General features: G+C 43.9%; 1 protein-coding gene across 1 annotated transcript in view; it reads left to right on the plus strand.

Annotated features, from left to right (window-relative positions):
* Window positions 1-14,418, plus strand: part of ANAPC4 (anaphase promoting complex subunit 4) — a 33,352-nt gene extending 18,934 nt beyond the window's left edge. Inside the window, exons 20-29 of the mRNA XM_083754904.1 lie at window positions 2,406-2,499; window positions 5,205-5,302; window positions 6,340-6,401; window positions 7,235-7,273; window positions 7,360-7,461; window positions 7,679-7,756; window positions 9,951-10,121; window positions 11,877-12,000; window positions 12,571-12,814; window positions 14,192-14,418. Coding sequence (XP_083611030.1) covers window positions 2,406-2,499; window positions 5,205-5,302; window positions 6,340-6,401; window positions 7,235-7,273; window positions 7,360-7,461; window positions 7,679-7,756; window positions 9,951-10,121; window positions 11,877-12,000; window positions 12,571-12,786 — 984 coding nt within the window. The 3' untranslated portion in view covers window positions 12,787-12,814; window positions 14,192-14,418. The remainder of the gene's footprint in view (window positions 1-2,405; window positions 2,500-5,204; window positions 5,303-6,339; window positions 6,402-7,234; window positions 7,274-7,359; window positions 7,462-7,678; window positions 7,757-9,950; window positions 10,122-11,876; window positions 12,001-12,570; window positions 12,815-14,191) is intronic.
* The last annotated feature ends 1,838 nt before the right edge of the window (window positions 14,419-16,256 follow it).

Below are 16,256 nucleotides of genomic sequence, written 5' to 3' on the forward strand. Positions count from 1 at the left end.
TAATGAATCAAGTCTCTTTGTTAAGAAAGGGAGGTGGGCAAATGAGCTGCTGAAGGAAATATATTTTGCAGGTTGGAGCTAATGGCAGGGATAGCCTATCGCTCTGTAAAGCCACGTTCAGCATTCTGGAATCCGTTTAAGCAAATCAGATGAATTTATGTGAACGAACGTGCTTCGCTGGGAAGCTTTTCCACTCCTCACTCTCAATATACAGCAAATCTAAATAATATTGAGAACAAAATAATAAGAATAATAATAATTTATTATTTGTACCCCGCCCATCTGGCTGGGCCTCCCCAGCCACTCTGGGCGGCTTCCATAAAATACAGTAAAATATCACACATTAAAACTTCCCTGAACAGGGCTGCCTTAAGATGTCTTCTGTATGTCAGGTAGTTGTTTATTGCTTTGACATCTGCTGGAAGGGCGTTCCACAGGGTGGGCGCCACTACCGAGAAGGCCCTCTGCCTGGTTCCCTGTAGCTTTGCTTCTCGCAATGAGGGAACCGCCAGAAGGCCCTCAGCGCTGGACCTCAGTGTCCGGGCAGAATGATGGAGGTGGAGACGCTCCTTCAGGTATACTGGACTGAGGCCGTTTAGGGCTTTAAAGGTCAGCACCAACACTTGGAATTGTGCTCGGAAACATACTGGGAGCCAATGTAGGTCTTTCAAGGTGAGTGCCTTCAGACCATGCTAACAGGCTTCCTTGAGGCGTCTCACTGACTGCTGGCCTATATTGTGTGTTCCTCTGACCCCCCCCCCTCCCCCGCCACAGAATATGCATGAATTTTCTCAGTGCTGCCGTGTGGTTTAGAAATATAACTGGCCTGGAGGGTGCTGTCGGCTGTTCTGATGATGGCTGGGTGCAAGTGGCTCCAGTTTGACACAGGTGTGACTTAAATGATACTTCATCAAAATGCTCTTGTTACCTATTTACATAACTCAGACACGGCAGAAACTGTCACATAATAATACAGTCATACAGTGGTACCTTGGGTTACATACGATTCAGGTTACATACGCTTCAGGTTACAGACTCCGCTAACCCAGAAATAGTGCTTCAGGTTAAGAACTTTGCTTCAGGATGAGAACAGAAATCGTGCTCCAGCGGTGTGGCGGCAGCAGGAGGCCCTATTAGCTAAAGTGGTGCTTCAGGTTAAGAACAGTTTCATGTTAAGTAGCAGACCCAAATCTCTCCAGATAGCATTCTCAGCAGATGCACCACATTGCAAAGGATCGGTCATTCCGTCCTACTTGATTTGCTCAGAGGGGGAAAGATCTCGTTGACTTTGGAGGAGTTTATTTCCTAGCAAGTATGCTTAGAATTGGGACGTGGGTGGCGTTGTGGGTTAAACCACAGAGCCTAGGACTTCCCGATCAGAAGGTCGGCGGTTCGAATCCCTGCAATTGTGTGAGCTCCCATTGCTTGGTCCCTGCTCCTGCCAACCTAGCAGTTTGAAAGCACGTCAAAGTGCAAGTAGATAAATAGGTACCGCTCCAGCGGGAAGGTAAACGGCGTTTCTGTGTGCTGCTCTGGTTTCGCCAGAAGCGGCTTAGTCATGCTGGCCACATGACCCGGAAGCTGTACGCCGGCTCCCTCGGCCAGTAAAGTGAGATGAGCGCCCCAACCCCGGAGTCGGCCATGGCTGGACCTAATGGTAAAGGGTCCCTTTACCTTTTTATGCTTAGAATTGCTGCCTTAACAGATTTGAAGAAAACCTTGGGATTGCCAAAAGTCTTAAGAACAGAAGACATTTTATGGCCCCTGAAGGTTTTTTTAACAAATCAGCCTCTGAGCAGCTGCAAAGATGAGGGTTCAAGTTCCAGGGGAAAGTAGCAAGCAGGAGGGAGGAGGGAGAGTTAATATTTTCCCCAAAAGATTTACAGTGACATTCTATAAATGTCTACTCAAAAGTATGTGTCATTGAACTCAGTGAGGCTTACTTCAGAGTAGACACTTGCAGAATTTCTCTGTAAATCCCTTGGTAAATTAAAAAGTTGTTTTGAGAGAACAGTAGTCCCCAAAAACTTCTTTTTTTAAAATATACTATGTCAAAGTTAAGGAATACAAAATTATACATAAGCACTTCCATTTACTCTGGATTCTTCATGAAGGGGAGTGAACAAATTGCTCATTTAATTAACTCCTCGCAATCACTAGAGGCTAGTTGTAGATGATAGTTTCATAGAGCAAAGGTTTATAGCCATCTCTGATAAACTATTCCACTCTCCCTAGATAACAGGTTATTTTGAGTAAACTGATTACCAGAAAATAAAACACATTCTAAAGCCCTAAGAAAAAGGTCAAAAAACTTTCTTTAGTAGGTTATCTATTTGAAATCGGAAGGTCTGGTCATATTTTCCCAACATCGTTGAGATATAAACTTGTCTTGTCTTGCTCTCCAGTATTTGAAAGATGAGGACGATGACCTCGTGTCCCCACCTAACACAGAAGGAAACCAGTGGTTTAACTTCCTCCAAAATAGCAACCATCTCAAAGGTACTTCATTCTCTTATTACCAGATGAGCTGAAGATGATGAGTCTGCAAGCATTCAAGTACAGTTGTTTAATATGGCACAGTATAGATTTGGCAAGCTGTGTTGTTCTTACAAGTGAGTGAGCAAGTGTGTTTGTTCAAAAGGGGAAGGGAGCTGAGGTGGAACTGCCAAACTAAATCACCGAGTCCTTCCATTTAAACATTTCATTCAGTCTTGGTAGTATAATCTTAGGTTGCTTTTTCATCAATAACTGATTTCTTTAGATGAAATTGTGACATTTGAATGTGAATTTCATTGGATGTATCCAGTACAGACACAACCCTAAGAAGTATGCTGTACCAAAATATTTTCCTTTCAGAACCCAGTTTTTGACAGCCTGTTTTCACAGTGCAGTTGTACATTTTGAATTTGAACGGAATCCGTTCTGGAATTCCGCTTGACTTCCAAAACGTTCAAAACCAAAGGGCGGCTTCTGATTGGCTGCAGGAAGCTCCTGCAGCCAATCGGAAGCTGCGGAAGCCCCGTCGGACGTTCGGCTTCCAAAAATAGTCCGCAAATGGGAACAGTCACTTCCGGGTTTGCAGAAGCTATGGGAGCCAAAACGTTCGGGAACTAAGTTGTTGGAAAATCAGGGTTCCTTACTGCATGGGTAGCAAAGGAGAGAACTTCAATTTATGCACGTATCTTAGAGGGTTTTGTAGTGTTTATGATTAATTTATTTCCGCTCTCTGTATACCACTTAATCTAAGCCTCCTATGTATATTTTGCTCTAGGAGGCTTAGTTCGGTCAGAATCCAGTATACACTTCCAAAATTAACACGAAATACATTGCTTCTCGTAAATGAGCCACCATAGTTGCTAGAGGGCCATGGAAATTTGTGTCCCAGGCTTATCTACCCATGTACTGGGACGCGGGTGGCACTGTGGGTTAAACCACAAAGCCTAGGACTTGCCAATCAGAAGGTCGGCGGTTTGAATCCCCACGACGGGGTGAGCTCCCGTTGCTCGGTCCCTGCTCCTGCCAACCTAGCAGTTTGAAAGTACGTCAAAGTGCAAGTAGACAAATAGGTACCGCTCTGGTGGGAAGGTAAACGGCATTTCCGTGCGCTGCTCTGGTTCGCCAGAAGCGGCTTAGTCATGCTGGCCACATGACCCGGAAGCTGTGCGCTGGCTCCCTCAGCCAATAAAGCGAGATGAGCGCCTCAACCCCAGAGTCGGCCACGACTGGACCTAATGGTCAGGGGTCCCTTTACCTTTACCTTTACCCATGTACTATCGAAACCAAAGGGGCTCATTGGTTGTCAGTCTTTTTTTTTCAAGTCTCCTACCCCAACAATCAGTTGTTAATAATTGTTTCCCACCCCACAGTGTCCATATGGCCAGAATAATTAAGTTGCACTACATTGCAAGATTGTTGTAGAACCTCAGTCCTGCCTCCAATTTATAACAGAGGTTCCATAAATCAACAGACTGTTCCAAAACCACCCTTGTCAAAGCCGCACACACTAATAATAATAATAATAATATTTATTCTCCGCCCATCTGGCTTAGCTTCCCCAGCCACTCTGGGCGACTCCCAACAGAATATTAAAAACACAATAAAACATCAAACCTTAAAAACTGCCCTAAACAGGGCTGCCTCCAGATGTTTTCTAAAAGCCAGATAGTTGTTTATTTCCTTGACATCTGATGGGAGGGGGTTCCACAGGGTGGGCACCACCACCGACAAGGCCCTACAATATGCAGGTAGTAATTGTGGACTCACTTAAATTGGGAGAACAATTTAAAAAAAAAATCGAAAGTTTTTTAAAAGCGTGTTTTTCACACGAGACAAGATCTGAATTGAAGCATGAATTGTATCTTTTGTGTCTCCATTTTGTCTGGAGGTGGGCAGAACACACTGCTTCCCAGTCATAGTAATTATGACTGGTGTCCTAGATTTCTCTCTCGCTTCATGTGAGCCGCTGTCAAACTGGCCCTCAAACTGGCAGCAAGAATAAATGCTGTTACCAAACAGTGGCACTGTCTAGGCATGTTCTTCTCTGAGCTTATAGCCTAAAAACTAATGGGGGGGGGGCGGGCGGAGAACCAATCTGAAAGAGGCTTTGTTCCACAGACTGTATGTTTGCCTTGTTGTTGCTGTTGTTTAGTCGTTTAGTCATGTCCGACTCTTTGTGACCCCATGGACCAGAGCATGCCAGGCACTCCTGTCTTCCGCTGCCTCCCGCAGTTTGGTCAAACTCATGCTGGTAGCTTCGAGAACACTATCCAACCATCTCGTCCTCTGTCGTCCCCTTCTCCGTGTACCCTCAATCTTTCCCAACATCAGGGTCTTTTCCAGGGAGTCTTCTCTTCTCATGAGGTGGCCAAAGTATTGGAGTCTCAACTTCAGGATCTGTCCTTCCAGTGAGCACTCAGGGCTGATTTCCTTCAGAATGGATAGGCTTGATCTTCTTGCAGTCCATGGGACTCTCAAGAATCTCCTCCAGCACCATAATCCAAAAGCATCAATTCTTCGGCAATCAGCCTTCTTTATGGTCCAGCTCTCACTTCCATACATCACTACTGGAAAAACCATAGCTTTAACTATACAGACCTTTGTTGGCAATGTTTGCCTTAATAGGAGTGAACTGGGGAAACAGCGTTTCTCTTCACAGGTCCATCTAACTTCATCCAAGCGTAATTAATTTGCCTCTTTATTTCCAGAAAGCCCGTTGCTGTTTCCATACTACCCTCAGAAGTCCTTGCATTTTGTCAAAAGGCGGATGGAGGGAATTATCGACCAGTGCCTGCAAAAGCCGGCTGTAAGTTTTCGGTCGTTGGTGGGGTTTGAGTTTCGGCAACCAATGCCGTTGTTCTCATCTGTTTTTAAAAGCAGCTTGCAAGAATGAAGTTGCCCTCTGCGGAATGCAGGCGGTGGCTTTCCTACTCCCTGTTTCCTGCTAAATAGACTCGCTGGGGTTCAAACTCCCAGATTTGTAGCATTAATAGATTCCCTCCCCCTAAAAATAAAAAAGCAGTATAGAAATGAAATTCTTATTAATAATAACATTCTGCATTTTGAGTGAGAGAGTCTGAGGTCTCTTCTTCATGACCCAGAATTATAGAGCAATAATGTTAAGTCCTCCACAGATTATTGCTTAATGGTTTTAACTTGGGTGGGTGTTGGTTATTTGGAGTGGGGTGGTTTAAAATTGTTATTAATTGTTATATGTCATTTTGTATTTGTATTTTTTTCCCATAAGGCTGATCAATACTCTACCCTGCCATTTAAATGTGCTTGTGGGAGGGGGGTTTATTGTTTTGTTGCTTCTGTTTTGACTGTTTACTTGTGTTTTTACCTCATATTTTTTTCTTGTGAACTGTCCTGTGATCTTGTGATGAAGGGTGGTAAATAATAATAATAATAATAATAATAATAATAATAATAATAATAATAATATTATGCACAGGACTGTTGCCAGCATTTAGGCAAACAGCAGCTTTGACTGAATCTGCCCAGGCTGGATCTGGCCTTAAGATTTCCATTCTTTTTATGCATGTGAAAGACGGACGAGATTCAGATAGCAAAACCACTAGAATTCACAGCGTTGCATAAACTTGAAACTTCCTTTTTGTTGTTGTTACCTAGATTGCGTCCTGTGGGCAGTCAGCTTCCGTTGTGTAGCTCTGTTTGTTTTGAATGCTAGAATAATAATCCCACAGGACTTAAAACATACACGGGTCCTATCTACTGTCGCATTCACAGTCCTGGGCCAAATTTGCTCTCTCAGTTTCGGTGGGTGTGTTGCTCCGACTAATTTCTCCCTACTGCTTTAATGCTTTTCGTCCTTCTCTCTAGGATGTGGTTGGGAAATCCGTGCACGAGGCGTTTTGTATGCCTTTGTACAAAGCATCCAAAAGGTAAGGCTTTTGCAATAAGGAATAGCTTTTTCCAAGTTTGACTTAGAACAAAATGCTGGAAGTGCTGGAGTATTGCTTCTGAGTTTACCAGCCACGTTGTCTTCCAGGATCTTTCCCATTGTTTCCTTCCATCAGTAAGTCACCATTCTGTACTCACTGAGCATGCTCAGTCTTCATGGGACTGTTTGCGGGTTTGGTAGTCACCTTATTCAATATTTTTCTGAAGTTTTTTTTTTAAAAAAAATTGGAATAATAATAATAATAAAAATTATACCCTGCCCATCTGGCTGGGCTTCCCCAGCCAGTTTGGGCGGCTTCCAACTAAATATTAAAATACAGTAATGCATCAAACATTAAAAGCTTCCCTAAACAGGGCTGCCTTTGATGTCTTCTAAAAGTCTGGTAGTTGTTTTTCTCTTTGACATCTGGTGGGAGGGCGTTCCACAGGGCAGGCGCCACTACTGAGAAGGCCCTCTGCCTGGTTCCCTGTAGCTTTGCTTCTCCCAGTGAGGGAACCGCCAGAAGGCCCTTGGTGCTGGACCTCTGTGTCCGGGTAGAACGATGGAGGTGGAGATGCTCCTTCAGGTATACTGGACTGAGGCTGTTTAGGGCTTTAAAGGTCAGCACCAACACTTTGAATTGTGTTGACCTTGTGTTGGCCTAATACCTCCCTCTTGCCCATGCTGCTCACATGAGGACGTACTCTGAGAATGAATCTGCTATTTGCATATAGGATTTGCATATCATGCTATGTAAAATACGTTTTTAATGTTGTACACTGCCCTCGGAATTATAAATAGTCTTCTCACGTTCTTGTTTCTTTTCCACTTTAGTGAGGATCCAACATCTCAGCTCTTCAAGTTGCCCTTTTTGTGAGCATGAAACTATTTTTCTACATTCTAGTCACCAGGTGTTACGGTTTATTTTTTACTTACGGGTATCCAAATTATCTTTGCAGGTGGAATGATAAATCATCCAATTTGCATTACGTTTTGTTCACAATGTTAGAAAGCTCCATATCTAAAATATACATACTGAGGAGGCATACAGACACTTCAAGGTATGATGGAATAAAAGGTGTATTTTGAGCTTTCTGTTGGATTTGTTTTAATTTTAATTTTTTGTTTACATCTAGATGTAGTTCTGCAAAGCCACTTTCATTGCATAATACAGGCCTAGATAACAGTTTATTGATTTAGCTGTGCATTTTCACATATCATGTAATGTCTGTGTAAAATGCCAAAGATTTGGTTCATATGGTAATTTTTCCATCTTAGGTCTGCTGATAATGGGCTACTCGCTGTTGATTTTGGAAATTTTCTAAACAGCAGTATTAATGAAAATTCAGGAACGAGGTTGGTATATCTAAAAATGCCTAACTTTCAAAAGCTAGCCAGATAGTAACTTCACCAAATTATCCAGGGGTACCTTGGTTCTCAAATTTAATCTGTTCCGGAATTCCGTTCCAAAACCAAAGCGTTCCAAAACAAAGGCGTGCTTTCCCATAGAAAGTAACGCAAAATGAATTAAAAACTTTTAAAAACAACCCCTAAATCAGCAATTTAACATGAATTTTACTATCCAGCAAGACCATTGATCCATAAAATGAAAGCAATAATCAATGTACTGTACTATAAAATAAATAAGACAGTATTGTAGATGATAAAAATAAAAATTTAATTTTTTTCTTCCCTGCACTGATGATAGTCATTGTTTGGATAGGGGGCTTTTATCCATTTCCACCGTCACACAATCAATCAATCAATCAATCAATCAATCAGTAGCTGAACTGGGTTCCACACAGTCACAAAAAACAAATTAACCCCAAACGCCTCAAAAACAAAAATGCAAAATAAATAGCAAAAACGCCAAACTTAATCCATTCCAGAAGTCCGTTTGACTTCTGAAATGTTTGAAAACCAAGGCGCAGATTCTGATTGGTGCAGGCGCCCCGGAAACAATTGCTGACAACTGCATCGGGCGTTCGGCTTCCAAAAATCGTTCGGAAACCGGAATACTTACTTCCGGGTTTTCGGAGTTTGAGAACCAAGGCGTTTGAGAACCAAGGTACCACTGTAACTTGATTAGGCATATAAAGCCCCTTGATTCTAGAAACGAAGGATGGCAGATTTTAGGGAATGATCAATGTTTTGTTCTGAGCTGCTTGCAAACGTTTGTTCTGATGTAGGCCACATTGAGCATTGGCCATAGTAAGTCACAAGCAGTGACGTACCATAAATAGGCGAACCACAAATGCTTTGCACATCTTCCCTAGCGCTGGGAGGAAAAATACCACAATCCTTGGCTTAATGTTACCTAAATTGTGTCACGCAAACCACAAGAATCATCGAATCCTGGAACTGTAGAGTTGAAAGGAACCCCGAGGGTGATCTAGTCCAAATCTCTGCAAAGCAGGAATCTTTTGCCCAACACGGGATTCGAACCCACAGCCCTGAGATTAAGAGGCTCCTGCTGTACTTCCTGAACTATCCCACTTCTCCCCTTGGGCTACAGAAAGTGGGTTGTTGGAGGCGAAACAAACTGCAGCCTCTGGCTTGTGGTGGCCGGAGATCATGGTGCTATAGCAAAATATCCAGTAAAACAGCAGGAGGCTTTGCAGTATTGCAGCAAAATACATTTCTGCACTGAATGGTTTTCTTGGTGTGTGTGGCGATCACACACAGGGCCCCCGGACGTTTGACGGTCTACTGACCCTGTGCCTGCCCCTGTGGTTGCTTTTTCCGCTGCCACCACCCCGTATCTCACGGGGACACAGTCAGTTGTTAACATAAACAAATAATCAAGTTTATTTTTAAATGCAGGAACAAACTTATGCTTTCAGTTAAATTTTCTCTTGTCAGTTTCTTATTCTTAGCTCCTAACAACTCCAAACTGATTACAGTGGTGCCTCGCAAGACGAAATTAATCTGTTCCGTGAGGCTCTTCGTATAGCGGTTTTTTCGTCTTGCGAAGCAAGCCCATTGACAGCTTAGCGGATTAGCGCTATTAGCGGTTTAGCGGTTTTTAGCAATCAGCTGTTAAGCGGCTTATCAGCAGAACAGCTGATAAGCGGCTTAGCGGCTTAGGGAAAGGGGGGGAAAGGGAAAAAACCCCGCAGGAACTCGCAAGACATTTTCGTCTTGCGAAGCAAGCCCATAGGGAAATTCGTTTTGCGAAGCGCCTCCAAAATGGAAAACCCTTCCGTCTAGTGGGTTTTCCGTCTTGCGAGGCATTCGTCTTGCGGGGCACCACTGTATTCCAACTATCTATCTGACTCCACCTAACAATTCCTCTCACTCTCTCACAATACAACTCTACCAACCCACCCCTAAACCTCCCTCTTCCTTCTTCAACTCCCAAACCTCAACTCAACTGACTTTCAATACCTCCCACTCTAACTTTTATTCCCCCCCCCTTGCATTCTCACTGGCCAATCACATCACACCTATTTTAACCCTTTCCTTATGACCCATCCTAGGAGGCAAACGCCATAGTTTCCATCACTTCCTTGACCACAACTAGAATTCTTTCACCTTACCTTGCTTATAGTTGTTACAGTTGCCTCGATGCCCATTTCTACGACGACGAAACGATCACGGTAATCCTTGCGGAGAATTCAGAGCAAGAGGGAAAGGAGAGGATTTTGGCCCAGTTGCCATTGTCATCCGTATATACCGAGGAAAACCAGGATGTGGAATTCAGCTGGAATTCCTCTCAAAGGTACGGATTGGACTTCCAGATTTTATCTTAATCCTTTTGCTCCATTTCCTGTGCCTCCTTTTCTTTTGGTAACCAAGTGTTAAGAAGGATGCAGGCTATTAGAAACTGCTGAACTGAAACTGCGCATTCCCAAGTACACTGGTACCTCGGGTTAAGTACTTAATTCGTTCCGGAGGTCCGTTCTTAACCTGAAATTGTTCTTAACCTGAAGCACCACTTTAGCTAATGGGGCCTCCTGCTGCCGCTGCGCCGCCGCTGCGTGATTTCTGTTCTTATCCTGAAGCAAAGTTCTTAACCTGAAGCACTGTTTCTGGGTTAGTGGAGTGTGTAACCTGAAGCATATGTAACCCGAGGTACCACTGTAAATGGCAAAATGTTGTTCCTCTTAGGTCAAGCATGGCTCTAACTTTCCTAAATGCCCTCGTAGGTAGTTCTTTAAGCAGCTTCCTTGTACATACCGTATTTTTCTCTGTATAAGACGCCCTCATGTATAAGACACCCCCTATTTTTAGGGACTCAGATTTAAGAAAATAGGGGGGAGATTGCCCCGTGCATAAGACGACCCTTAATTTTTCACATTATTTTAATGTTAAAAAACCTAGTCTTATACAGTGGTACCTCAGGTTAAGTACTTAATTCATTCTGGAGGTCCGTTCTTAACCTGAAACTGTTCTTAACCTGAAGCACCACTTTAGCTAATGGGGTCTCCTGCTGCCGCCATGCCACCGGAGCACGATTTCTGTTCTCATCCTGAAGCAAAGTTCTTAACCCAAGGTACTATTTCTGGGTTAGCAGAGTCTGTAACCTGAAGCGTATGTAACCTGAAGCGTATGTAACCCGAGGTACCACTGTACACGGAAAAGTACAGTAACTTGCACTATTGGGGCAGTATCCAACTAACTCATTCCGTCGGTGCAAGGATTTTCATTGGCGCAACAGAACTTTCTCCCCATGTACCCTCTATTCTGGGTTCCCCCAGCACTCTGGAGCAGATTTGGAGAGGTTGTGGGACACACATGGGGAGAAGGGGGAAGATTTCTGTTGCACAAACGGAAATTCTTGTGTTGATGGAATGTGTTAGTTGGATGTGGCCCCATTATCTCAGGTAGACTATTTTGTAAAACCTGAGATTTAGTGCTGAAAATAAAGCTGGTGATGTGTGCATGCATTATTCTGCAACATTTCCACTCTCCTGCCAGCAGCATTGAGAGATTTGGCAACTGTGTAAGAATTAGCTGAACATTCATGAGAATGTAAAATACGTACCGGCCTAACTTACCTGGTCATTGTAAAAAGATAACAGGTTCATTTCACTTTGAATATTCTAAGCACTGTATAAATGATAACTGCTGTTACATTAAGCTGCCCTGTTTGAACTCTGGGCCTATTTCTCATCCATTAGTATATCGTTGCCCCTTACATTTTATTTCCAGCTTCTTTCAAAGGCATACAGTGAAATCAGGGTGGTTTGGGCAAAAATGGCAGAGGAGGAAATTCAGTGACAAAGATGTAGGCGATGAAATCTAGGTTATACACTAAAGCAGGCATCCCCAACCTTCGGCCCTCCAGATGTTTTGGACTACAATTCCCATCATCCCTGACCACTGGTCCTGTTAGCTAGGGATCATGGGAGTTGTAGGCCAAAACATCTGGCGGACCGCAGGCTGGGGATGCCTGGAGTGAAGTTTCAAATTTCCATTTGGAGTTAACAATGAATTTGTAGTCTTAGCATCTTTCTTCGCTGGTCTTAACTAGATTGGATATGCAATGTGAGGACATTCCTACACAGTCTGTCACCATCGAAGGTCAGTGGAGGGTGTTGGAGAACATGAAAGCCCAGTATGTTGCTGTAAATGGCATCCGAAAAGTCTCCTGTGTGGTGAGTATCCCATGGACAGATTTTGCATTTGACCCGTTGACAGGATGGTTCGTTGTATGTTTAATCAGTAATAAGCACCACTGTGTTGAATGAGGCCTTGTTTTTCTGGGGTTGTGAGTGAAGATATTGGATTCACTCTGGGCGGCTTCCAACTAAATATTAAAATACAGTAATGCATCAAACATTAAAAGCTTCCCTAAACAGGGCTGCCTTCAGATGTCTTCTAAAAGTCTGGTAGTTGTTCTCTTTGACATCTGGTGGGAGGGTGTTTCACAGGGCGGGTGCCACTACCGAGAAGGCCCTCTGCCTGGTTCCCTGTAGCTTTGCTTCTTGCAGCAAGGGAACTGCCAGAAGGCCCTCGGAGCTGGACCTCAGTGACCGGGTAGAACGATGGGGGTGGAGATGCTCCTTCAGGTATACTGGGTTGAGGCCGTTTAGGGCTTTAAAGGTCAGCACCAACACTTTGAAACCCTGGTACAATATTGTACTACATGTTGTACTACATGTTTGGCCCATAAAGGCAGCTATCGGAGCAGTAAAATAAGACCTATCTTTAAAATGTTCCCCTAGCTAAGTTCAAACCTCCGGCACATCCGAGTGTTTGAAATGGACGTGGAAGATGATGGAGAGGCGGAGGAGGAAGAGGAGGAAGAAATGGTCCCACAGGCCAGTGCGGGCGAAGAGGAGCCCTGCCCGTCTACGAGCAACCAGGAAGAGAGCAGCCTTGCTGGCTCTGCTGAATTAGCAGATGAAATAGGAGAACAGGAACCGGGTCTCAATGCGTGAGACAAAACTCCCGGTTCGCTGGCTGCAGGTGGGCGAAACGCTGGCCATAAACCATTCTTAGGGGAATTACCGTACTCCGGAGGCTTCGGGTTGCCTTCACTGAAGCCTGGAGAGCGAGAGGGGTTGGTGCGCACCGACCCCTCTCGCTCTCCAGGCTTCCAAGGTAGCCGCCTGAAGGCGACTGAACGCACCTTGAATGGCACCTTGTTTTAGAGGGGGAGAACAAGGTAAAAAAAAATTATCCCCCTCTCCGCGCAGCGCCTCCTGCCGCTTCGCTAAAGTGGCGCTGGGCAGAGAGGGGGAGATTTTCTTCTTCTTCTTCTCCCCCTCTAAAACAAGGTACGTCCTATGGTTGGGTGCGTCCTATAGAGAGAAAAATACGGTAGCTTTTACAGGAACTGCATGCTGGTGCTTGCGTCTCAAGCCTAATTTCGCTCTTCCCTTCCTGGAGCAGGGAAAGAAACCACCGAGTAGCTGGATTAGCACCCGCGATTATGGTTCGTTTAGGAGAAAACGAGCCGTAAGCACCAGCAGGGATGCAACACAAAACCACTTCTCCACTCCAGGAAGAGGAAAAGGGAGCTGGGAGGGCTTGAGATGCAGGCAGGTCTCATGCACAAACTCAGTTCCCTAACCTATTTGATGGCCAGTGTTTCTGTCCAGGCTCTTATGTGTTGCGTGGCGAGTTCTCGCCTCCCCCCTCAGAAATAAAGACACGAGACACAAGAATTTGAGTTAATGGTTCAAATTAGGCCACAACTTTATAGATTACAGGAATTGAGCGGTATTGGCTTAGGCATTGGTCCTAACAACTAACTGGCTTCTGCCTGCATGCTTGAAGACCAGTGAGGGTTAACCACCAGTAGGGGGACTCCTGCTGATGCATATCAACTAGGACCTCCCCCGGGGTCACCGCACGGGGGCGTGCCGTGGGCCCACACCTCCATAGGCTTAGGACAAGGCCACGCCCCCCCCCGGAATCCTTTACCGGACTACACTTTTATTTGGGGGAAAGTGATGGCACTCCTTCCTCCCCTTCATCTGCATAACAGTACAACAGTACCCCTACCAATGCCTAACCGCCAATACCGGGAAGTTGTGACGCTTTGCTACGAGGTAGGCGAAAAGTGGCTGGTGCCAATCTGCCAGTTGGGAAAATTCCTACCAGGCCCCTTGATGGCGACCAACCGAAGCAACGTCAGAGAGCCTAGCCTAACGGGTGGGAGTGAAGGGGAAACCAGGTCAGCTGCGGCGCGGGAAAGAGGGAGACCCTCGGCCGCGCCAGACCTAAGTAAGGCGAGGCCACGCCCCCTGGGCCAGCCAATTGGCTTTACTCTCCCAGGCTAGTTTATAAAAGGCTTTTGTGGGTATGGAAGCATCCCTGACTCTTCCTTTCTTTTCCCAGTGCTGCTTCTTGCTTCTGAGTTGCCTGAATGAGTTCAGCGCTGGAAGAAAACAAACCCAACTGCAGCCATGTGCAAACACATATTTGACCTTTAAACTTAAGACAGTGTTGTGGTTCTAAAACTTCCCTTCCAGTCCCACTGCAACATGAGAAGCGGGTTTTAAACTTGGTGTTTCCCATCTGTATTTGTAATGGATGGTAAATTAAACAGTGATATTTTTTCTGTAGTGACGGTGTTGTGGTTTGTGCTTTTGATTCCACGTTTTACTAATTTGTAGTTTAGGTCCGTGGTTCCCAGCATGGGGCACACGCCCCACAACGAGGCCATTTGATTTTTTAGGGGGGCAATTGGAAGTTTGTTTAGACCAAGTTAATGGCCTTTTAGGCTCCCTCCACGTGAATAGGAGTTCACTGTTTGAATAATAAGAATTACAGTGGTACCTTGGGTTACATACGTTTCAGGTTACAGACTTGGCTAACCCTGAAATATTACCTCGGGTTAAGAACTTTGCTTCAGGATGAGAACAGAAATCGTGCTCCGGCAGCGCGGCGGCAGCGGGAGGCCCCATTAGCTAAAGTGGTGCTTCAGGTTAAGAACTGAAAGCATCAGGATTTTAGAGATGCTTAGTTGGGGCATGGCCAAAAGTTGGGAACCACTGGTCTAGGTGTTTTCTAAATCTAATTTATAGTCTAAGGTGGGTGGTTTTTTTTTAAAGCTTTCAAATATGAAACAAAAATCTATAAAACAATGAAATGTTTGCCTGTTGCTAAGAAGTCAACTCCTTGCCCCCCAAAATGTTTTACTGTTATTTTAGGATGTACTGCATGCACATTAAGCAGAACCAGTCTTCTGCACAAGCAGAGAACTTTTAGCAGTATTTTCTAAAACATCATACAGAACTTTGATTTACTGGACCTTCTACTATTTGTGCTCTCCCTCCAGTGTCTGCAGAGAAAGTGGTCATGTTACATTATGATTTAATGTATAATAATAATAATAATAATAATAATAATAATATAATTTATTATTTATACCCCACCCATCTGGCTGGGTTTCCCCAGACACTCTGGGTGGCTTCCAGCAAAATATTAAAATACAATAATGTAAATAAATACATATCCTGCACTGGAGATCAACAGTAATAACCCAGACCGTTGCCTTTAATGTGTGTGTGTGTGTGTGTGTGTGTGTGTGTGTGTGTGAAATTAAAGAGATTTTATACAAATAATTTATATAGGATTGCAGCAATTCTTTCAGGTTGTTCTGCTGTATGTGTGTCCTAGAATGCACTCGGATTATTGTCTTCTTAAATCATCACTGCAGATAAGCATCAAGGGCAAAGTTAATAGTGCACACTTATCGACTTTGTTTGTTTTGGACTGAACTGATGGCTAGACCTACAGTTTCCATAGGCTAGCCTTAAAAAGACGGTGGTTAAAGTGTTATCATGAGCTGAAGAATAATAAACATTTATTGCTTCACCAGACACGGCAGAGATTCCTCTTTAGAAGTAGCTGTAAAGGGAGAAAAGGTGTAGCTGATCTTGAGAAACATGTATTTGTCAATCATTTACCACAGCAATCATTAATTCATTTGTATTCTGTAGTTAAATTTAAATGTAGTTGAAAAGGATTTGTAGATCAAAGGAATGTATGAACTTTGGGTTGTTTAGGATCAAATAGTGCAGACAGCTCTGAATTTTTTCACATATTGCCTTTGTCCCATAATGTTCAAAAGATGTCTTTCCAACACATACACACACACCTAGAAGCACACTAAATATTAAATTTAAAATAAAATGAGTCTTCCTCTTTTACTCCTGGCAGAAGCTTGTGAATTGTGAATCATAGACTGAGAGATTTGCATATATAGGATGACAACGTAGCTCTGCTAAGGTTTTCTATAAAAAGTTCTGACAAGATGTAAAGGTGGTGAAGACTCCAGCAGTTATTTATTTCATCCCATATCAGTAAAACTGATGTTAGTATTGGGGAAAAAACTTAAGACAGCAAAGGCGTCACTAGAATTTCACCTTTTCTTTTTGGCATTGGCAGTACAGTGGTA

The sequence above is a fragment of the Podarcis gaigeae genome (genome assembly GCF_964106915.1).
Source record: "Podarcis gaigeae genome assembly, chromosome: 9".
In the NCBI taxonomy this organism is placed as follows: Eukaryota; Metazoa; Chordata; class Lepidosauria; order Squamata; family Lacertidae; genus Podarcis; species Podarcis gaigeae.